General features: G+C 40.1%; 1 protein-coding gene across 3 annotated transcripts in view; it reads right to left on the bottom strand.

The window, feature by feature from the left end:
• Window positions 1–21,704, bottom strand: part of FNBP4 (formin binding protein 4) — a 30,536-nt gene extending 8,832 nt beyond the window's left edge. Inside the window, exons 1-15 of one of the 3 annotated variants that reach the window (XM_070383327.1) lie at window positions 21,396–21,702; window positions 20,288–20,386; window positions 17,276–17,412; window positions 16,773–16,956; window positions 16,047–16,194; window positions 15,821–15,941; window positions 14,547–14,882; window positions 13,755–13,965; window positions 10,334–10,458; window positions 9,234–9,338; window positions 7,887–8,020; window positions 6,712–6,899; window positions 1,763–2,076; window positions 1,495–1,639; window positions 756–1,081 (exon numbers count right to left, since the gene is read on the bottom strand). In XM_070383327.1, the coding sequence (XP_070239428.1) occupies window positions 756–1,081; window positions 1,495–1,639; window positions 1,763–2,076; window positions 6,712–6,899; window positions 7,887–8,020; window positions 9,234–9,338; window positions 10,334–10,458; window positions 13,755–13,965; window positions 14,547–14,882; window positions 15,821–15,941; window positions 16,047–16,194; window positions 16,773–16,956; window positions 17,276–17,412; window positions 20,288–20,386; window positions 21,396–21,621 (2,799 nt within the window). In that variant the 5' untranslated portion in view covers window positions 21,622–21,702. Of the gene's footprint in view, window positions 1–755; window positions 1,082–1,481; window positions 1,640–1,762; window positions 2,077–6,711; window positions 6,900–7,886; window positions 8,021–9,233; window positions 9,339–10,333; window positions 10,459–13,754; window positions 13,966–14,546; window positions 14,883–15,820; window positions 15,942–16,046; window positions 16,195–16,772; window positions 16,957–17,275; window positions 17,413–20,287; window positions 20,387–20,933; window positions 21,094–21,395 lie in introns of those variants that run through there. The other 2 variants (XM_070383328.1, XM_070383329.1) reach the window with 2 other exon arrangements.
• Window positions 21,705–23,884: the final 2,180 nt, after the last annotated feature.

The raw sequence follows: 23,884 nt of genomic DNA, 5'->3' as shown, positions 1-23,884 counted from the left end.
AGAAACAGAAATCAAAACCACAATGAGATACCACTCATACCTGCCACGACTGGTATGGTAACCTTCAGAAAATGGCAAGTAACTAGTGCTGGTGAGCCCTTGGAGATATTAGTGCCCCTCAACACTGCTGGTGGTAATGGAAAATGGCTCATTCACTGCAGGAAAATGGTTCCTCCAACAGTTATCAGAACTACCATATGCTCCCGCAATTTCACTTCTAAATACACACCCCCCCCCAAAAGAAACGGGAACAAGTACTCAACATGTATGTACTCATATACATATTTATAGATACTGCTCAAAACAGCAGAGAGAAAAAAAAACAGCAGAGAGGTATGAAACAACCCAAATGTCCATCAATGGATGGATGGAGAAGCAAACTGTGGTACATACACACAACAGAAGGTTATTCAGCCATAAAAAGAACGAAGTATTGATGAAGCTACAACATGGATGAACCCAGAAAACATTGTGCTAAGTGAAGGAAGCCTGACATGCACCACTGCAGCGTGGGTAACCTGGTGGGAGATGGAAAGCTGACTGGTAGGCCCGAGGCCAGGGAAGGGGTACTGAGGTGTGGCTGCGTAATGGGCGCAGGTGCTCTCCTTTGGAGTAATGAAAATGTTACATAACCAGCGAGGCGGGGTGGTTGCACCACAGTGTGAATATACTAAATGCTACTGAATGTAACCTTTAAATATCACCTCAATAGAACAAAATTTTTAAATACAAATTTAAAGAGCTATGTACTCTACCTTATCTTTCTTTCCTTTTTTCGTCTTCTCGGGTGGTGGCATTTTGGGAGCTGGTGGTGGTGGTGGTGGTGGTGGAGGAGGAGGAGGAGGAGGAGGAGGTTCAATAATGGCAGTGGTGGGCACAGCAGCTCGGGCCTGGACCGGCTGCAGTGTGGGCGCGGTCACTGCCATGGGCACAGAACATTCAGCATAGCCCATAAGTGCAGGAGCCGACGCCAGGCCGAGGTAATTCGACTGCAGGTTCATTCCTCTGGCCTGATGGCCCATTCCTGTTGCCGGATGGCTAACTGCTATTGCTTGGTGTCCAACCCCTGCCGCTTGTTGACCTAACACAGAAAATATAAAACGAAACAACTATAAGAAGGACATTGTGACAAAGCCAAAAACAAGAAAAGAAGGAAAAGGAAAGTGGGAGTTAGATTATCTACAAAGCGATTCTAATGTACCTTCCCCCTTTAGAAAAACCAAACCTAAAAAAAAAACAGTCACATTTTCTGGTGGCAAAATATGAATTTCTGAATGTTTTAGCATTAAGGGACTTAACACCGAAATCACTGTTATGTAAATGCACAGAGAAGAATCCGGAAGGACGCATGTGGACTGTTAATAGTGGTTTTCAGTAACTGAAAGAAACGGCATATGAACAGTCTTTGCAAAGAGAAGTCTTTAATTTATGACATCTAGTTCAGGAAACAAAGAAAATACACTGATGAAAACACACTTTACCCACAGTGCTGACCTGTAGCTACAGCTGACTGGCTGTAGAGGACTGGAGAACTGCCAATGGTGGCTGATCGCTGGACTACTGCACTGCTCATCTCTGTAGCTTTTCTCTTTATCGCTTTAGTGGAAGGAGAACTAGAGATGGTAGAATCGGCTGAACTCTGAAATGAAGAGATTCTAGTCAGTGGCTGAAGGCCCTGGTTAAGTATCCTCTTCTAAAAGAAACCTTACCAATCACACCCCAGTGCCCCACACTCTTCCGAGTGCCAAGCAGCGGTTCTCACCTGGCTAGTGACAACCGTGGTTTGTGCCGCGGGCTTCAGTGGAGTGTCCTCCTCCGTTCCTGGAGCAGGCGGCTCCTCACTCCCCTCGTCTTCCATCTCCACCTCCTGGATCTCACCATCTTCCACGGGCGGAGGAGGGGGCGGAGGGGGCGGAGGAGGGGACTCGGGGGGTGGAGGCGGAGGGGGCGGCACCTCCAGAGGTAACGGAGGCTGCAGCACAGGCACATCTGACTGAAGGACAGTCCAGAACGGAGTGAGTGGCATGAGTGATGAAGAAGATACTTGGCCGGAAAAGGACTCTTTACAAAGAGAACCTATGAAAACAAACAGGAATCAGGGAAACAGCAGACTAAAACTCCCATGAACTGACTGCTGACACATGTCCCCAAGACATCTATTCTATACTGATGTCACTGAAATATTAAACTCACTTCAAAAATGACTTCAAGGAAAGATAAATTCATAGATTTACAGTTAGCACTTGCCCCAGCTGTGTTACACTAGTCTTGTTTTCTGGGTCCAGATTTATGGCTGAGTAAATGAAGCACATCACATTAACTCAAGGAGAAACTCAAATCATCTGAACTAGAAGTTTTTTTTATTTCAAAGATACACAACTAGAGAAGGCAATATTCTGGGGTCTTCTTTAAGTGAAAAAGTGAGTGAATGATGTGCATTTGCAATATTAATTCCACATATTTTATTTTTTAGTGAGCTAGGTAAGTGATTAGGATTACCTAGAGAAGCACCCATTCAAAACACTCACACAAATTCTATCCATTTCAATTAATCTGGGTTACTAAGTTCAGAAAAATCCACTGGCAAGGTGATACTGTCAACCCTATTAATCCTTCACATCTTTGTGTGAACTACTCATTTGCTAAATCACAGCAACAAACCCGGGAGGGTAATGTTTTATTTCAGTGATGATAAAGGGGAAATTAGAATGAATCTTCAAGGTAAATGATGATTAATAATAAATATAACCCAGAAAAGAGCTGTCTGAAGATACAGAGAATTTGAAATTGCTGCTGAAGAAATTAGAGTTGAGGAACTGCAAGGTTTGCTTTCCTCAAAAGCTGCAGAAGTCAGTTAATTACTGTCCCTTCTCTTCCGGGAAAAGCTTTAAAGATTAGAGAAAATAGGAAGATATACTTACTTGTAGCCTTCCCCATCCCTCTTTATCGTCAATAGGGAAGTTTCACATTATTTGGGACTATTAGATATATATCCCAGGAATGCTGAAGGGGATTTTCTCCCTAAAAATCATAGAATTTAGGAGTAGAAGAAACATGAGAAATCATCTAGTTTAACCCTCTCCTTTTAAAGGTAATGAAACCCAGGAGGGAAATGACTTGCCCAAGAACCCATCTCTCTGTGGCCGGGTCTGCCCCCTTGTCTAGTGTTACTTTTTTTGCTAACACTGTATGGCTTACATGCGGGATCTCAGTTTCTCCACCAGAACTGAACCCAGGCCACAGCCGTTAAGAGCCCAGTACCCTAAACACTGGGCCACCAGGGAACTCCCCTACTGCTCTCGCGGAGCAGAGGTCCAGAGGCCGTCACCTGTCAAATGTCATGGGCAAAGCAGTCGATTAAGTAAGAACTCTATCATAAAAGGCTCGAGAACAAAGATAAGGCCTTTTACCTTACTTTGCACAAAATACACCACACTGGCACTCAACAATGCAAAACTAGAGCAAGTGTGAACCACTAGGCTTCTAGAACAGCTTCAGTTTCTATGGAAGATACACTATGTAAAAGACTTGAAGGTGACCCACATGACTTCTCTAATCATTGAGAAGCTGCTACTACCAAGGAAAAGGGGACTGAAAAAATTCACCAGAAAACAAGACTGCGGTTTTCTAGCTAAAAGACTTCAAATGTCTCATTAACCTGTTCATTGTGCCGTATCTAACACAAATTTTTACACGAAGTTTAGACAGTCTGAGTATGGGCAAGCAGTCTACTACATTAGAGTACATCAAGATTACATCAGAACTAAGGTAATAAGCACTGGGGATTATAGCTTATTAAACGTCCTTTTACTAAACCAACCACAATATGCGGTAGGTAAATAAATGGGTCAGATTCATGTGCTGGCAGGCGTCTCATCTAGAAGCATACTGCAGCACCGATGCTTGTATGATGGTGGAAGTGCTATGCAGAGAAATCAAGGAGACACAGTACGTTTAACAATGCGGTTTACAACCTTCAACAAAGTGTTAATCAGCAGTAACTGAACTCTGCGTAAATATGAAACACACTAGACTCGATAAATTTAGATCACACAAGTAGCTCTTTCACAGTTAATGTCTGAATCCTAAGTTTACTCAAAACATAAAAACTGTGTCTTAACATTGATAATTATCTCCTTCAGCTTAAATATAGAAAGTTCCAAGAAATGCTAGTCTGAATACCCATGGATGCCGTATTACATGATGCTTCTCTTCATTCCTACATTTAACCCAGTTGGTGTACTTCGCCATTTACGAGAACATGAAGTCTGAAGTCCGAGAGATTCATATGGTATATACATGGTTTTTAGGCTTCCCTGATGGCTCAGATGGTAAAGAATCCGCCTGCAATGCAGGAGACCCAGGTCCGATCACTGGGTCAGGAAGTACCCTGGAGAAGGGAATGGCAACCCACTCCAGTATTCTTGCCTGGAGAAGTCCATGGACAGAGAAGCCTGGCGGGATACAATCCATGGGATCGCAAAGATTTGGACAAGACCGAGCAACTAACACTTCACTTCACTAAACTTTTAAAGTATTAAGCTAAAAGACAGAATCCTGTGGGGATACAAATTTTTAATTCCCCAAGAACATATGTTTTTCTATGCATCTTCACTTCTATATAAATAGAAAGACAAGCTTTCTTTCTTATACAGGCAGGCTTCCGTTATTGTTTTCCTATACTCCCCTCAAAGTATTACTACTTAGTATTTTGAAGCAGGAGGGCAGTTTATCAGTTTAAATCAAGAAGCTATTATACAAATAATAGGTCCATGGAGACTTTTTGGTTAAGCAGCAGAAACCTGCTTTAACCTGACAAAAGCCCAACACTCAAATATGTTGGGATACCCTGAAATTGGCTAATCTTAGAGATATAATGTCAAATTGAAACATGGAACAATGAACAAGGATTAAAAATGTGCAGAACTGTGAAACTTCCTTACTCCTCAGTGGAGTTTTTCTACTTTAAAAGATGATTTTAACCATTGTTGGGTTGACAGAAAGCATATATTATAAACTTTATTGGCTAAAATAGTGATTGTCGTTGCTCTCCAATTCCAAAGACCTCAGTACAAGACTTGGATTTGATTTATATCATGTTTTTTGTATGGTTTTAGTAGTTCCTTATCAAGAGACTGAGAATATATTCAACAGAATAATATCAGCTGTTTACCAATGGCATCTTCCTTGACCAGACAGTAGCCAGCTGTGTGTGTCACCAACAAAGGGAGAAACAGGTATCTAATGCTAAGGTATGCACACAACGCTTGGCACTGGCAATTCCAGAATATTCAGCTTTGGAATAGATACAAAGGGACATTAAACAGTGGTCAGGAAAAGAATCACCAAACCAGAAACACCATCCAATGTCTTCAGTTCACTGACTACTAAAGAGTAAAAAAAGCAGCGTATCTATCATTGCTGCCCAAAGAATGACGGATCTAAAGGAAATCTCTTCATGAAACAGCACACCTTGTAACAGGGTATTCTTTCCCCTGAAATATGAAGTAGAATACCGCCTTTTTTTTTTCTATGTTCTAAAATTATCACTGCTGTCATACATGTCTTTTTACTTTGAGTGACTAGGGATTCTCGGGATTCTTAGGTTATTTAAGAAGTTAACAAAACCACTGGTACATGCCCAGTTTCATCTGGCATATAATCAGAACTTTTCTACTGGGACTGGGGAGCCAGTAGACTATAAAAACATCATTTTTGATAGGCAGAGGACATGAGAACACAGCTCTTTACGCCCCACCTTACAAAAAATTTCTTTTTATCCTCAAGGTTTAAGACTTATTCAGTTTTATACATGTTTTTAATATTCTTTTCCATCATAGATTATTACAAAATATCAAATATAGTTCCCGAAAGTTTATGACTTTAGAAACCATTCCATACACTCTTACCTTAATATAGCATTTAAACAAATATGTAAGTTTTTCAGATCAAAAGGTTGTTTGTTCACCACAGTCTTGACTATGTATGCCTCACTTCCTACTTATTTTTGTCATTCCACAAAAGATGGAGTTAGAGAAAAAAAAAAGTATCTTCTCTCATAATGTATAAATCAAGTGATGGCTCCTTAGATTTTCAAAGTAACCGAGAAACTATGAAAGTCTTTCTTTTTAAAATCTGTATAACCAAATTGAAGTTCTTTAAGAGTACTTTAACTGGACTGAGCCATCTCGATTATTTTATACTAGAACAGATGATTTGCAATCATCGATTATTGTGCTTCTCTGAAACAAGCATGGTCCTAGTTTCACAGTGCTTATTCACATTATTTTGGTTTGTAACAAACATGCTTCCTAGGAGACTAGTGGAGTAGAAACATGGAAGTTGCAAAATCAACAGACTAAATATTTTATAAAAAGGCAGAACATATTTCTTATTACTCCACATAAACACTGACAACTTAACTATCCAATTCCTTACCATTAATTAGAATTTCTGTTATTGGAAATTCACAGCTGTCTGTGGCATGACAGAATAGTTATGCAAGTCACAATACACTGGCTCATAATTTTATTTTTTAGCAGATAACATGGTTATTTCTGACTAACACTAACTTTAGTTTCTCTCAGTATAAATCCTGAAATTTTTTAGTTAGAAATTCATGACTATATTTTCTTTTATATGTTAATACAAGTCTCCACCCCCCCACCCCAAATCATCTCTCTCCAATTAATACCAGGTAAATTGTCCCACCTGTGGAATTCTCAGAAGATTCTGTAGAATTTGAATCAGTGCCAGTTTTGTCTTTCAAGCTCTGCTTAGGAAGAGTCTCGTCTCTACTTTCTTGGGCTTGGCTTTCTTCCTCTTCCTCCTCACCATCTGGGAACTCCCACTGAGACTCGCCCGACTGTTCGTTTACATAGAAATATCGTCTATGATCCCTAAATTACAAGAAAGAAAACACATGTTTTAAGACCCATCTTCCTACAAAGACACTTCCATTTGGTCCTGTCCCAGGACAGCAGTCTGCTCTCACAGGGACGAACCGCTTCTTAATGGACTGCTATTCACAAAGGCAACAAAGAGCTTTGACAACTGAGGATGGAGAACCAAGGATAATTCAAAGCTATTTGCACTGCCAGCAGCTCTGTGAATACAGCCCTGAACCCTCTTACTCCAACAGATGACTTAGAAAAACACCTCTCATATGTTTTTTTTTTTTTGCCAATGCTTAACAGGGTTTTCAAGTTTCATTAGTGAAGGGACTCAATCTCCTAGAACACTAAGTTCCCTTCCACAGAAGAGAACAACGAAGTTTGCGAAAGGTGACTCTTCCCCTCTTGAACCGTGGCATTCACATTTCATACTCTTGATATCAAACACAGTGAAAGCTAAAGAGAGGGAGAGGATCTGGGAGCTGAAAAATAAAAGAGCAAAGATTTCAAATAACGAAAAAAAAAAATCAAGAAAAGCCAAATATAAAAAGAAATGTTTTCATCTGACCTGCTGGCAGAAGATAGTAATCTTGTTCTTCATTCACATCTTCAGCCACGAAGCTTTCCTTAACTTCACCGAGGTTAATCAGGAGTAGTTGCTTCCAGAGGTCCTGTAAAGCGCACAGAGCTCTCGCATGCGCTTAACCCCCAAGCCCGCCCTACTCCGTGCAACAACGCTCTGGAGTAAAAACCAGCTTGGTCCAATCTTGGGAAAAAATCCGTTACATGGAACACTTTAAACACTGCTTCTGGTTCCTCCGCCGTGTGGCTGGCCCAAACTCTGTGAGTGCTCGCGGTGCTCTGCCCGCCCGGCACCGCTCAGGCCGCTGCCCTCAGTCTCCAGACAGGCTGTTAGGTCGTCAGGCGGTGGCGATCACAAATCAAGTCTGAGATGTCAAAGGTGAAAGGTGAAAAGGGGAGAAGAGTGCGTACCTGTCCCAGTGGCAGGACCAGCCTTTAGGAGTGGCGTTTATTTCATATTGTTTTAGCTGTTCTGCGGCATCCTGAAGTTTTCGTTTAAGGTAGTTTCCATTGAGAGCCCCTTCCCGCCAGTCCGCAATCCGAGTCTAAAATCAAAGAGCAGCTTACGTTAGAGACTTGTTCTTATGTCAACAGGAAGAGGAAAAGGGACTTAAGTCTTCTGGTCCATGACTATATACTCTGGCAGAACAGACCAAAGAGGAAGAGAAATCCCATCCTAAATTTCCTAAGAAGTCTTGTTTGCTCTGTAGAGTTCTGAAAAATGAGACTGGAACCCAATACTGCCAAAGCTCCAACATCTGTGAAAGTGAGTAGCAGTACAGTTTTGTTTTTCCCTGTGAACTATATTAAGATGGTTCCCCAGTAACTTTACATTTTTGGTAGATACTTGATTCAATTAAGTCATGTAATCAATAAAAAATAAATTGGGCTTCCCCAGTGGTGTTGGTGGTTTAAAAAAAATAAAAAAAAGTTTTGCAGGGGAACGCAGGAGATTTAAGAAACCCAGGTTTCATCCCTGGGTTGGAAAGATCCCCTGGAGAGGGAACTGGCAGCCCACTGCAGTGTTCTTGTCTGGAGAATCCCATGGACAGAGAAGACTTGTGGCAGGCTACAGCCCGTTGGGGTCACAGAGTCAAACACAAATGAGCACGCACATACGATTAATCAAGATTAAAGGTTTAGTTCTTAGGGAAATCGGTCAACTTCCTACAGGAATTCCTTACCTAATCCTACCCTGCTACTACTGTAAAGTACACAGGTTACTCATAGGACTCAGAACTCCTCTTTTTCAATAAGTCTCTGGGAATTCCCTGACAATTCAGCAGTATGACCCCTCCTTTACACTGCCGAGGGCCTGGGTTTGACCCCTAGACGGGGAACCAGGATCCCACAGGCCTGAGGGAGAGGCCAAATAAAAAAAGGTCTATAATGCTAGAATACTTTAAAAGTACATTCAATATTATGGGGGAGGGGGGGTCTCATCACTATGAATAGAATTTTAGTTTCTTACAAAAAAAATATTAAAATATACGCCTATTGAAAGGAGTCAAGTATCATCCTTACACACAAACTCTCAGTTATTTATTTCCATGATTGTGTTTTGCTTTGGCCACGACACAGTTTTGTTTCCTGTGTTGGTTGTTCAAATATATATCAAGATTAGTAATTTAAATTTAGGATTGAAACATAAATAAGACAGATTTCTCAAACAAAAAGCATTTCGTTCAAACACTGACTGTTTATATTAAGAATGGCTTAAAAAAAAAAAAAAAAAAAAAAAAAGAATGGCTTAATTACCTCAGTTTGTAAAAGCAGCACATGAAAGTTGGAGATGGACTGTCTATTAATGCCTAAAAACTCAAATTTACTTGTCAGGGTATTTGCCAGTTCTCCAATCTGAAACTGCAATGCAGGAAAGAAAAAAAGGAAAAATTAAGAGTCAGAATATTTTAAGTAAAGTCTTTCATTTTTCATTACAGATACTAGAAAAATGGATCTGCCTATAAGGCCTTTCTCATATACTGCAACTAGTTATGTAGAAGATAAAATCCTAACTTATAGTAAAATAATTCACATTAAAAATTATGTGAAGAAAGAATGAATAATGATGCAAGGTCTAGAGAAACTGTATGCAATATCTACTCTAAAATAATATGGAATTTGAAAAGAGATCCTAAATGACATGACTCCTCAATATTGTCCAAACCATCACTCATCCATCACTAACTGCTTATACCAGCCATACACTAAACAAAACGAATTCTCCCAATTCCACCTGCACAGTTGTACTAGCTGCTGACTGGATAGACTTTTTAAAGTTGAAACAATAGGCAAAGTGGTTTTTCCAAAAGCACACTTAAAGAGCCACATACTTACTTGGTCCAAGTCTTCTCATGACATTAGGAACAGAAATGAAAATGGAACCAAGCATGCCTTTTGTGTAAGGCCAAGTATTGGGTTGGACACAAAGTTCGTTCTGGTTTTTCCGTAAGCTGTTTTAGAAAAATCTGAATGAACTTTTTGGCCAACCCAATAGTTCATGCAGGTTAAATTTGTTATTTAAATTTGTGACTTTAGTTTCTTTTAATGCTTCCAAACTAGAGAGGCCTATATTTGATAAGCTACTGCTTTCCAATGGAGACTTACTTATAAATAGTTGAGCATTTAGAATTTATTTTTAGATTTCCTTACATCAAGTCAGTCTCCTTATTTCAGCCTTAAATATAACTTTTTCACTCAACCAAATGATTTATACTTAAAGATAGCAAAGATTACTTTTTTACTATTATCCAGAAGAAAAAGTTTAACTACTTCCTAGAAAAAAAAGTAGTCGGCCTATTTAAGATGGTTGGCCAATTAAAAAATATTTGTCAAGCTGCATTAAGTAATATACATACTTTCAAGTCCTGTTCTTCTTCTACTTTAGGTACTGTCTGTACTTTTAATTTTTCTGGAGATTCTTCTGCTTCCATCTCTTTGTCTGAGTTTTCATCCATTTTTTCTGAATTTTCAGCACCAACTGCTGCAAAAGAAAATATGTGAAATTAAATCAAAAGGACCATAAAAAGGTCTTACTATACAGTGCAGGGAATTATACTCCATATCCCATAATAAACCATAACGTAAAATATTAAGAAAAAAAAAAAAAGAATGTCTCTATGTATATAACTGAGTCACTTTCCTGGATAGGAGAGGTTGACACAAAACTGTAAATCAACTATATTTCAAAAAAATATTAAAAAAAAAAAACAAAAAAACAGACCAGTACTAATAGAGCCCCAAATATACTTTCTTATCCCTAGAGCAGAGGTATCTGAAGGTTATTAGTGCTCTACTTTGCCTATGTGTTCCTTACATGTTAAGGAAGCTCTAATGACTTACCAACCTACTATCTTTATAAAGCCAAAAAAAAAATTATTCCTTTATAACAGGGGTCCCCTATCTTTGAGGGTCTAATGCCTGATGATGAGGTGGAGCTGATGTTAACAGTATTAGAAATAAAGTACACAATAAATATAACTTGTTTGAATCATCCCGAAACCATCCCTTGCCCTCCCCACCCCCAACTGGGTCCAAGGAAAAATTGTCTTCCACAAAATGGTCCCTGGTGTCAAGAGCTGGAGACCACTACTTTACAATCACATTTCTTAAAATGTATCTACATATAGGATTTACTTGTTTTATCACATTACCCAAAAGTTTCTGCTTTTCCTTTCTCCATCTATTAATCTTTTCTTTTATTTTTTTGGTCACATCTAGTGGCTTGTGGGATGTTAGTTTCCTGAACAAGGATCAAACCTGTGGTCCCCTGTAGCAGAAGTGCAGAGTCCTAACCACTGGACCACCAGGGAAGCTCCTTTTCTGATCTCTTCCAAAAACTCATGGCTTCAACTACTTGTGAAAGCTAGATATCAAACCTGGAATATGTGAGGATTCTTTATCAAGAGGGTTTTGATAAAAAGGCTTTCATAATCAGAGCAGCATATTAAACTACCAAATAACTCCCTTCTTGGTTAACACCTGTAGACAACCTTTACTGGACCTACTTATTCCTCTGGTTAGTGCTATCTGTTGGTAGTGGGAATCTCCATAAGAGAACAGGTTTACCACATAATTAAATGGACTAAAAGTTCATAAAAGATACGAACTCTTTGTTATATTTGATTAACACCTGCTTATCAAACTAACCCATATATCCAGTATAAATCACTCTCATGAGGATCATAGATAAAAAGAAAAAGAACAAATTTGAGTACTCTTTCTTAACTTCGGTTAATCTTTGATCTAAAGAAGAAATGTGACTTTAACACCACTCTCAACAGCTTTCATAAAAAGTTTGAAATTTAGTATTAAGTACTAAACCTTATCATACAATGGCCTTTTTCTTTTTATTTGTTCATTAACATCGCTTCTGCATTTTCAAATTGTCTAAATCTTTCTACTCTCCCATTGACTAGTTTCTAGTTTATTTATATATCAGACATCTTACATTTAATGACAGGTTTAAGAATTTAACAATTTCAAAGAACTGCTAGAGCTGTAAGATATGATTATTTTGGAGGGCAATTAGGCAGGATTTATCAAATTAAAATGCACATACCCCTTAACCTAGCAATATACCACTAGCAGTCTATTCTATGATACTAAAACCTGCATAAAGACAGATGTCCCAAGATGTTTGCTAAGCTTGATTTTAATTGTGAAGTATCATAAGTAACGAGTATTATGTATAAAGAACATGAGCACTCCAGTAACTACAACCCAGCTTAACAGAAGACCATCAGTAACACCTTGAAGCTCCCTGTGCCCCTCTCCCATCATGCTCACACCAGACACACCCTGGTCATGTTAATAAGCGCCTGTACTTTCATCATGGCTAAATCCTGAAACACAGTAGTTTTGCTTATTTTCCAATTTACATACATGGAATTCTAACATATGCATTCTCCTGTGGCTTTTAAAATTCAACCTTATTGTTTCTGGTGATAATTCATGTTGATGCATGTAACAAAGGACCATTCACTGTTCACTGCTATTCTGTATTCAATTTCAAAAATACATCACAATTTATCCACTATTCTTTAGATGGATATTTGAATGGCTAATATTTTGGGATAATATGAATGCAGTATTAGTTTTAACCGTGGAACGAGGATACAGATGACGATCAGTGAGGGAAGAGTTAAATGAAGACGTCTGTAACACGCAGTAGTGAAAAACAACTTTATCTATACAGTTAATGTCTATGTTAAAATTCACATATGCCCACTTCACAAACGCACATAAAAAACAAAACAAAGTCTAGAACATATGTAGACAAAAAATACAGAAAATGGACCTCAGAGTAGGGAATGAGAATAGTGAAACGACAAAGGAGGGAGAGGGGCCCTTAGAATTCTACTTTATATTCTTCTGTATTGTTCATTGGAAAGAAAAATTCAAACAAGGATGTTTGCATTCATTACCTGTGTTTTTGTTTACTTATAATTAAAAAATCATAACCTATAAAGGACCTTCTGCTTGGTACACTCAACTCAGATTTTGGTGATTAAAACTAGTCCGTTCTGGTAACAGATTGGAAGAATGCAGCAGGTTCTCTCCTTTATCACCCTGAAGATAACTGGGATCCTCGTGGTAGTACCAAACTACCTACACACCCAACCAGAGACTGGCCAACTTGGGGACATCCCAGTGGTCCAGTGGTTGAGAATCTGCCTTGCAATGTTGGGGGGTGCAGGTTCGATCCCTGGTCGGGCAACTGGGATCTCACATGCCCCAGAGCGACCAAGCCCTCAGGCTGCAACTAGACAGCCCGCACGCCACAATGAAAGATCCCTCATGACACAACAAAAACCTGAAGCAGTCAAAAAATAAAATAATAATAAAAAAAAAGACCGAGCGACTTGTACAGAGAGAAGATGAGGCTGGGATTCCTAGAGGTGGTCCCTGCCTACTTTGCTTACCAGCTGGAAAGAGAGAGATAAGGAGAACCCACGGTCTTCATGCAGATTACAAGATAACTGTAGCAAGTGATTAAAACAAAAGGGAAGGAGAAACCCAATCTTATTTTTTTTGTTTTTGAGGGAGAAGTTATCTCCAATCAGCAGTGACTGCACAACCCACTGGATTCCAGCCTCTCGAATTCCTACTGCTCCATTAGAGGTGGAGCAGGAAAGGGTAGACCTTCCTTCCCCATATTTCCCTAAAAGGGTAGAAGCGCAATATCGGTCTATTTGCCCCAGAGGGAACAAAAAAGGGGTAAGAAGGATTGCTCCTCTAAATCTCTCAACTCTCAAGTTTAATTAAAGCACCAATTACCAGTTTCTCCATTTTCTGGAGTCTCTCGTCCAGTTTTGCTAGAACTCCGGCTGGTAGACTCTGGACTGGTTGCACGAACAAACATCTTCCATTTTCCTCTTTTAGACATAAGTCTACGCATTCCATCCTGAGATGCTGGCTGGCTGATATCAGAACATGGACTAGACCCTGACACACTACCATCTCCTTCCTCCAAGGCTCGCAATTCTGCCTACAATGAACATGAAAACAGAGTGTCATTAACTGTTTACCAACACTTATTTGTGAGTAGCAAGAATGACAGCCATGTGTTTTTGGAATTTAAGTACTTTGAGGACAAGAAGTATTTCTTAATACATCTCTCCATCAGGACTGAGCATTAAACTCCACATTCTTTTCCTCCTCTGTCCATGGCATTTTCCAGGCAAGAATACTGGAGTGGGTTGCCACGTCCTACTTCAGGCGATCCTCCCAACCCAGGGATCAAACCTGAGTCTCCTGAACTGACAAGCAGATTCTTTACCACTGGGCTACCTAGGAAGCCCAGCTGCTCTCCAAAGCTTCAAATTTTTCAAAAGGGGGAAGCTTCGAAGTTGTATTACTGTTACAACACCTATTGAGACTCTGCTTCACACTCAGGGCTTCAGTAGATCAACTCCAGAGTTCAGGTTTTTATTACATAGGATTAAACATCTATCTATATGAAAGGATAAGAAGAACAGACCCCCTGCCCCGCCAATGGCGTAAATGAAGCACAATGATCCCAGAGTATGACACTCCTGAAGGAAGAAAACATATTTAACAAAAACTTACTTTTTTCCTTTCCAAAACCAGCTCCAGCTCAAGGGTATCTTGTTCTTCTTCCTCTTCACTTTCTCCCGACTGAACAACACTGCAGAGATCCTCCTGAGTCGGGTCTTCCACACTGTCCAACAGAACTTCCTGTGGCTTTACTGCTGCTGCTTCTTCTGTTGTACTTGTTTCTTTCTCTTCTGAAACTGGCTCTGCTTCTTTACAAATTACTTTTCTTCTCCATCTCTCTTCTTCCTCTTTTATTCCCTCAGGCAGTAGAGGAGCAAGCAGTGACGCTGCCACCCCTTTCTTCTCCTCCTCATTGTTTGAGAGAGCCTGAATTCCTTCATTTACTTCCTATAAAGAATTAAATAATCTTGCTTAACTTTCAAAGAAATTTCACCTGAATAAAAACCACTGATCCCCATCAGATTAGTACATGTTCGCACCATTTTTCTTACATGTGTGTAATGCAAATAATGTTACTTTAGAAAGGCAGTATTATTGTTCTGGGTGGAACGCAAACATATCTTTTCTCCTCTGTATGTCAAAGGACTAGTAAAAAACAGAAGCAGATTAAAATAAAATCCTAATTTTGTCAGTTCAACACATAAGTGGATGAACCTTCACCTTCCTCTTCTGTATGATGAGATAACTTCATAAATATGCTGTGAAGGTGACTGAGAGGTAAGTGAAATATTTCGAAAATGAAATGTGTGATTATATTTCAAGTGTCTACTTCCTCCACTGGGATATTTACTCTACCTCCCTCTTAAGAGTTGTACAGATTATTTTATAAAAGCATTTTTTTTGATATACCTCCCACCATTTAAAAATTCAAGAGAAATTAAAATTCACCCCCAAACACTCTCTCAGTTGAGTACAACTTACTTTGCTTATTGATGAGGCTAAAAAAATGCTTATTTCACTATCAGTAATTTTTAAGGTAGCTCATCTTTGTATTGAAGTAAAAAAACAAACAAAAAAAACCTGAAGTGGAATCACCAAATCCCTAAAGCCGTCCCTGCTTGCTTAGCTGCTCCCATTTCCTTCACAATGACCCAAGGGACCTTTACGGCACCCTAAAGCTCCAGAAGAACCACTGAACTGGGGAACTGCTATAAATGCCACACAATAAACAGAAACAGATTAAGTAAAATTTCAAGAAACAAAATGTATCCTGTTTTACATCTATGTTGCAAAATATTAACAGACGGGTAATACACCTGTGACAAAGTAGCATTCAAGCTCTTTATATCTGAAAATAAGCAGAAGAGGTAAGTTGTAACACTGACCTTTTTAACTTCTCGCTTGGCTATGACTGGTCCACTTTTACTACTAGAAACAGAAGTATTTTTCTCCTTAGCATACATGTCGGTATTTACCACAAAACTAGCTTCAGCACCTGTTACACAACTAAAAAAAACATATACTTAGCAAAAGCAACAGAAGGTGAATATGAGCAAAAGATAAGACTCTGATTTCCTTCTAGGTTAACTTCTTTTTCAGGTCTGTTCTTACCTAGGCTGGTAATGTTGTAATCCTTGTACCTGAGTGGCAAGATACTGGGGTAATTCCCACGTCACTTCATTTGTTTGTGTGTTCCAATAATAATAGCATCCTGTGTTCTCATCCCAGACCTCCTGCCAATCTCCCATCTCAATTCCAACTAGAAGAAAATGAAACAAATGTCAAGCAGCACATATTTATGCACAATTCTGACCTTGTATCTCAAGTCATAACCATCTAACCCAGGGTTTTTCAACCTTAGCTCTGTCACTGGGCAGGACAGTCCTGAGCAGTATTCAGCAGCATCCTGGCCGCTACCCACTGGATGCAGCAACGCTCCCCCGCCCCCACCCTCTGCTGTGACCATCAAACCCTCTCCAGACACTGTTCAACGTCCCCTGGGGGGGCAACTCCTCCCTCCTGAGCTCTTTGCAAACATGGTTTAAAAAAGCAGTTTGATGGTTGAAAGATATATTGCAAACCCCAAAAGACTTTTAAAAATAATGGCTTTTATTATTTACTGAGTATAATCTGCCACTGGTTAAAAGGCAAACAATCATCTTCTGATAAAAATATAACCGAGCAGTTAGTTATTTTCCAAGTACTGTATTTAAAAAGCCAGAATTCTAAAGTCTGGGGCTAAGGTATATAGGCTTTCACCTTTGGGAACCTCAGTGCCTAGAACAACTTTAAGAACCACACTTTAGGTTTATTTAAAACTCAAAGACTCAAGCTTACCTCCTGCCAGTGAACACTGAGTATCATATTGCCACCCTGCGGTCTGGGTTGAGTCCGTCCCATTAGGAGTGGTGGAAGAAAGGGCAGGCGCCGATTCCTTTGGCTCTGGCCGGGGTGGAGTCGGGGGTGGAGCAGAAGCTGCTCCAGGAGCCACAGGCTGAGGAGCTGTTATTGCATCAATTTCCTGCAGGGTGAAAACAACAAGCATAACTGAGGTGAAACCCAAAAAACAGCAATAATGAAAATAAACAAACCAACCAACCCTCCACTGTACAGGGTTTTGACTTAAGAAGCTTGAGTCTCTGCTTCTCAAGTTAAAACTCTCCTCTTCTCCATTTCTGTCCTTACAACTAGCACAAAAGGAGAAGTTGAGAGTAATGGGGAGGGACTAAGGAAGAAAAGTGGAGCGGGAGATACAGACTGACAAGTGGGCTAACCACTTGAAATGCAAATCCCAAAGTGGCTTCAATAACTAAAAACCCAAATACAAAAGCACTTCTAACCGCTAGGAAGTTGGCCAAAGTACTATCAATATCGGTTGACTGGTTTCCATTTGCTTCCTTAGACTGTGCTGGTTTTTCTGAAATATCATTCTCTTCATCATCACTGTCAGCATATGCACCAAGCAAGCACAGACCTCCTGGGAACAAAAAGGTAAAACAACATTTCTAACAATGCCAAAGTCCTAGGAAGTATCCAACAGAAAATATGATTTTTTAGCCATTTAGTTTACTTACAGAACCTCAAGAAATCTGCAGCTAACCAAGAGAGGTACAAAATAATTATGCACTTAGAACTAATAAAATCAACCTGCATAGCAATTTGACATCCTTTTCAAAATATGTGCTCAATTATTCAACTACTACTCCCTCTGTCAAAATAACACATAATATATATCCTGATTTTAGAATCTGTTGATTTAGGTCTCTATCTCAAACAGGTAAACCGATTAGTTTAGTAAATGAAACAAGGAGATTTTTCAAAGTGGGAAACAAAGCTCTCTTTAATAATTTTTCCCCCTCAAACATGTGATGAATTAAAACAGAACATAAGATGCTACGACCAAAACAAAGAAAACAAAAATCACAGCTAAAACTGAAAATATTAAGTATGGCCTCTGTAATGCTGCAATGCAATTCCCTTAAAAAAAAAAAACAAACAAACCTGAAACTGTTTATTAGTTGACCGATGTTTATTACTCTAATGTTACAATTAAGTCAGCATATATACTCTCTTTATATATTTTATCACAATAGGCACATGAACTATCTAAGTCTAACTTGACTTTTCATTTAATAACAGGACTAAATTTTCCAGTGTTGTGGAAACTGAAAAGATTTATCAGGAGGTAAAATCTAGTTTTCTTTGTTATAATTCCATAAACAAATTCATAGATTCACCTAGGTGTGAACATAAATTGCTTCATTTATATACAAAAGTTCACATTCATTACTTTAGTCACATAAATCATGCCTTCATTTTTTTTTAGTATATAGCTAAGTTGTTACACTACCAATTCCCAAAATATTATTTTAAACTGATTAGGAATATATTTTAAAATGGATATTTGTTAGACAGTATTTCCCCTTTCCAGTTTCTAAATATATCTCATTTGGTGGTTGGGGAAGGGGTGGTGTAGATACCAGTCAATTTTCCACACTTCCTGAACAACAGGTAAGGGCAAGAACTACCTAAGACATTTCTGTACAGAAAAAATCTGCACCTTAGAATTCAGCACTGATGGGTTTCTGGGGGAAAGCGGAGTATAGGAAATTTATATTTTCACAAAGAAACCCTTTCTAGTTTAGAGACAATAATAAACACTGGCTTTAGTTCTATATACTTTGGTAAAAGGTTCCAGCCAGGTGAGCTGTGGGGAATTTGGATTACAAAATTCCTCGGCAGGGTTAATTACCCAGGCTCAGAGCGGATCTTATAGGCAATAGGTTTATTCAAGGCTCTATGTAGTCTTTTTCTCTTCAATTCAGAGTTTTTCATACTAAATACATAAAACCTCTTCCAACTCTTGAACACATAGTGCTACTTCCTAGTTCTGAAATTTCTTTCACGTGTTTTACTTTCCCATGTGTGTGTTAGTCACTCAGTCGTGTCAGACTCTTTGTGACCCAATGGACCGCAGCCATCAGGCTCCTCCGTCCACACAATTCTCCAGGCAAGAATACTGGAGTGGGTTGCCATTCCCTTCTCCAGTTTACCGTTTCTAATTCAGTTTTAAGTGGTAAATGGGGTATGGGGAGGAGCAAGCATCTGTTACTTCAGGTACATAGTTCAAAAAGTCCCTAAAATTCAGAAGATCAAAGTTATTACAATTATAGAATATTTAATATGAAAACACACTTTAATCTCTCAAGATATATAGAGTAGAGAAAACAAACATTTTCAGCACTTGTGGTTTAGAAATTTGTATGTTATTCAAGGTAATTATCAAAACAACTTAGGGCTGAAAGATCTGTTTTACAGATGAATGATGTCGTGAGGTCTTAGTATATGAATGCTAGAGTGGTGATTTGAACCACAGTGGTCTGTCTACAAAACCACTGTTGCAAATATTCTTTCATGCTTAGAAAATATTCAGTAAGAGCAATTTTCAGCTATGCAAACATTTGCTAGGTACCAATCAGAGCAGTTTCTTAAAGAAAAAGACAAAAAGACATCATCAGCATTCCCTAAAGAATGCCAAGATACTGGGGAAGCCAGAAAACAAGTTACCAAATAGCATTAGTAGGATAAAGAAGCTGTGGTATATATACACAATGGAATGTTACTCAGCCATAAAAAGAAATGCGTTTGAGTGGGTTCTAATGAGGTGGATGAATCTAGAGCCTATTATACAGAGTGAAGTGAGTCAGAAAGAGAAAGATAAACACAGTATTCTAAGACATATATACGGAATCTAGAAAAATGGTACTGAAGAATTTATTTACAGGGCAACAATGGAGAAAAAGACATACAGAATAGACTTATGGACATGGTGGGGGAGAGAGGGTGAGATGTATGGCAAGAATAACAAGGAAACTTACATTACCATATGTACAATAGATAGCCAATGGAAATTTGCTGTATGGCTCAGGAAACTCAAACAGGGGCTCTGTATCAACCTAGAGGATTAGGATGGGGAGGCGGGTGGGAGGGAGGTTCAAAAGGAAGGGGATATATGTATACCTAATGGCTGATTCATGTTGAGGTTTGACAGAAAACAGCAAAATTCTGTAAAGCAATTATCCTTCAATATAAAATAAATTTTAAAAATAGCATTAGTAGAAAAAGTAGTAGAAATTAATATGGGTACAGAGAGACAAAAATAGCAAATTTTACACTGGTTAAAGTGTATACATACAACTACAAGCCCTCACAAAGATGTTAAATTTCCATCTAACGGGAGTATAAATTTGCTGAAACATTCATCAAAACACCATATACAAACACAATTTGATCCTAAAGATAGATACTGTAGACAATGAATTAAGAAAAACCAAAAAAAACCACAACTATACCTGTTGCTTTAACAGCAGTGGGCCTGGTGGTCATGACTGGTTTGGGAGGATTCTGAACAACTCTGGGAACCTCCACCACCACCTCCTGTTCATCTGGATCTAAAACAGCGAAAAGCAAACAGCCAGATGACCGATCAGAGAAAAAAACCACACAGGTGACAAAACAATCTCTGACTTGACCTCTCAAGTCTAGATTTCATCAATTTCAAAACAAAGTGGCTATAACCCATCACTGACCCAAATAACTGAGAGGCGAGAAACAAACATAGCCAGAATCTTCACTCTGCCTCGTGGCGTTAACATTAAGAATGTGAACACCATACGTAAAAATTATTTGAAATAATCCAAAGTTAAAACACATTCACGCACACGTTAAATTGTCTCCAGGTTAACCATACGGCTTTTACTATAAGCATAACTAGAGCATTTTTTCCCCCAAAGTGATCTTTATTATTATTATTTATATATATATATTTTTTAGCACCTGAAAAGGTCGGGGCTTTTCCGGCATATGGCTCCTAAAGTAATTCTGTCTGGTTCATCTTAATACAAGTACCATTCTGGGGATAAACACAAGAGATTGGGAAGCCACGAGCTCCACCTCTCCAGGAATGTTGCGGAAACCTGCCAACTAGGAGGAACTTACACTTGAGCTGGCGTAACAGAAGTATGGTTACTTCTAAAGCGTCTCTCTCAATTTCAACAAAAACGAAAGGAAAAGCACATGACGTGTAGGAAACGGCAGGTTCCACGGTCACTGAGCCTAGGACAAGGAAACGCACCGTCTCCATTTATCCCGTGAAGTTATTCAAAACCGAGAGCAGACGATGAGGAAGGAGACTCGGCGGCCCGGGCCAAGCCCTGCACCCGAGATGGCGCCTCTGAGTCGGCTCCGGCCGAGCGCACACGGCTCCGCGGCCCCTTCCGGCCCTCCGGGCCCACAGCCGTCCGGCCCGCAGGCCCCGCGCAGCAGGCCTCGGAGGCGGACGCCGCCCGCCCGGGCTTCTCGTTCCTCGCAGGCCCAGTCTGACAGACCTAGGCCGCAGCCCCCGAGCTCGAGTTTCGGACTGGCCCCACCTCGGCGCCAGGGCCCTCGCGCACGCTTTACCTTCTGAGGGCGAATCCTCCGAGGCCGCCGCGGCGGCAGTCACCGCGGTTGTCGTCGTCGACACCGCTGCCGGGGCCGGCTGGCTGGGCGCCGCCGCCGCCGTCGAGTCCGGTTCGGCGTCGGGTTCCGGCTCCGGGTCCCTGCTCGGCGTGCTGCTCCGGGGACCCGGCGGAGAGAGCTGCAGGATGGGCCTTCGGCCGGGTACCGCCCGGGACTTCTTCCCCATCGCGAGCCCGAGCGCGAGCCGCGAGCGTCGGACAGCCGAGAGGGGCGGGCGCTTGGCGCGGCGATGCGTAATCAATATTCATACGCTGCGACGCCGCCTCCTGCAGGGATCCGCTTTTAACCGGCGGAGAGCGCGCTAGCGCAAGCGCACTGGGCCTGGTGTGCTCTTCTGGCCCCGCCCCCAGGAAGGGAGGGCGGACTTTACCCATGGGGTTAGGCGATTGGTTATTTTGACACATCGACGGAGCCGGGAGCCAATGGAAAACGAAAAAGGTTAGCGTTAAGCCAATAGTACCGAAGAGTGTGAGTTTAGACTACCTTCCAAATTACGTCACGCTCCACCCCTGCGTTTTTTGCGGAGTCTTTTCTCTGCCGCCCTGTCCTCCATTTTGAGCCCGCTCTTGGCTATGTTTCCTACCGTTTGTCATCTGGGATGCTATGCTGCTTTCCTGGTCTTTCCCCTAGTTTCGCCTTGTTTATTGGGGTTTAATTTGGGTCTAGCATTGAACACTAAATAGAATAGGGGGGGGTCTCTTACGGTTTTGTAAATTTTTTCTTGGAGCACAAAGATGCCTCATATTGTTGCTTATCAGCTGAAAAAAAAATCACTTGTACTGCATAGGAGGAAAGAGCCTAAATTTTTGCGATGGGATCCAGGAACCTTCCCAATCTAGTCGCTTTATTAGGTTTAATCTTTCTTTAGCACTCTCTTCTCCCCTCCCCTGTTTCAGAGGCAGCCACACAGAGCATTTCTCTCACCTTTATTCTTTCAGACTAGCTGGAATAACTACTGCATCACGTGGCCAAATTGTTTTCCTTCCTCAAGACCCATTGCAGGGGTTACATCTCTGAATCTTATTTCATTGCTGAGTTCCTCACCAGCACTTAACCTACCACTGAGTTTAAGAAATCCAGGGTTCATGTATAAAAGAGTAATATGATCTATAAACTAGAAATAATGGTATAGATATCTATCCTATAAGGTTGTGAAAATCGAATGCAGTTCTACATATGAACTGCTTATATCGTACCTCACACATAATAAATGCTCAGTGTTACAAATTAGAGAAGACTCTTGAGAGCTCTTTTGACAGCAAGGAGATCAAACCAGTCAATCCTAAAGGAAATCAATACTGAATAGTCATTGGAAGGGCTGATGCTGAAGCTGAAGCTGGAATACTTTGGTCACTTGATGTGGAGAACTGACTCATTGGAAAAGCTCCTGATGCTGGGCAAGATTGAAGGCAGGAGGAGAAGGGGATGACAGAGGATGAGATGGTTGGATGGCATCACTGACTTGATAGGAGTTTGAGCAAGCTCTGGGAATTGGTCATGGAAGCCTGGTGTGCTGCAGTCCGTGGGGTCACAAAGAGGCCAACACGACTGAAGAATTCCAATGGTATATGTTTTTGTGTCCCTAAGGCCCACTCAATTCTTGCTTGAGCATACACTAATAATTTGTAATGTTGAACACTTAACTATGTGTGACATACCATTTAAGCAGTTTATGTGTAGAATTACGTTTGATTTTCACAATAACTGTATAAGATAGATATCTATATGGTTATTTCTAATTTTTAGATAATATTCCTCATTTATAGATGAACCCTTGGATTGGTTGTTGAGTACAAAAGCCATGAAAGCAGTGACTTGTCTGTTTTGTTCCCTGGGTTGAAATGTACTTTCTGGAACATAAGCACTCAAGAGTTTTTGAATGAATATAACACATGAATATATGCAAACAACATAAGTAGCAATGTTTGTTTGTTTGTTTTTCCTTTGCCTATGGGAGGAATAACTGGGTTAGAGTGTCTTGAGGTTAGACTTCCAAAATTTCTGAAAAATTAACAACTAGAAGCAAGTGTATATGCTGTTTTGAAGCTGTCATCAAAGTTTATTATTATTTTGGCTGCACTGGATGTTCATTGCGCCTGAAAGGCTCTTCATTGTGAAGTGAGGGCTTAGTTGTGGTATGTGAAATTTTAGTTCCCTGACCAGGGGTCGAACCTGTGACCCCTGAATTTGGAGTATGGAACTTTACCTGCTGGACTGCAGGGGAAGTTCCTGTCACCAATTTTCTGATTTGTTTTTTTTTTTTTTTCTCATTTATTTCTTAAGAAAAACATTGAAATATGGTAGTTGTACATAAGGAGTTTTGAAGTCAAACATTTGGATATAGTACCTTCCAGATATAATTGCTAGACTTTCTTTTAGAACTAACACCCAAAAAAGATGTCCTTTTCATTATAGAGGACTGGAATGCA

Source organism: Bos mutus, chromosome 15 (assembly GCF_027580195.1).
Source record: "Bos mutus isolate GX-2022 chromosome 15, NWIPB_WYAK_1.1, whole genome shotgun sequence".
NCBI classification, from domain to species: Eukaryota; Metazoa; Chordata; class Mammalia; order Artiodactyla; family Bovidae; genus Bos; species Bos mutus.
The sequence above is the reverse complement of the archived record's forward strand: the minus strand, read 5'-3'. Positions and strand labels throughout refer to the sequence as shown.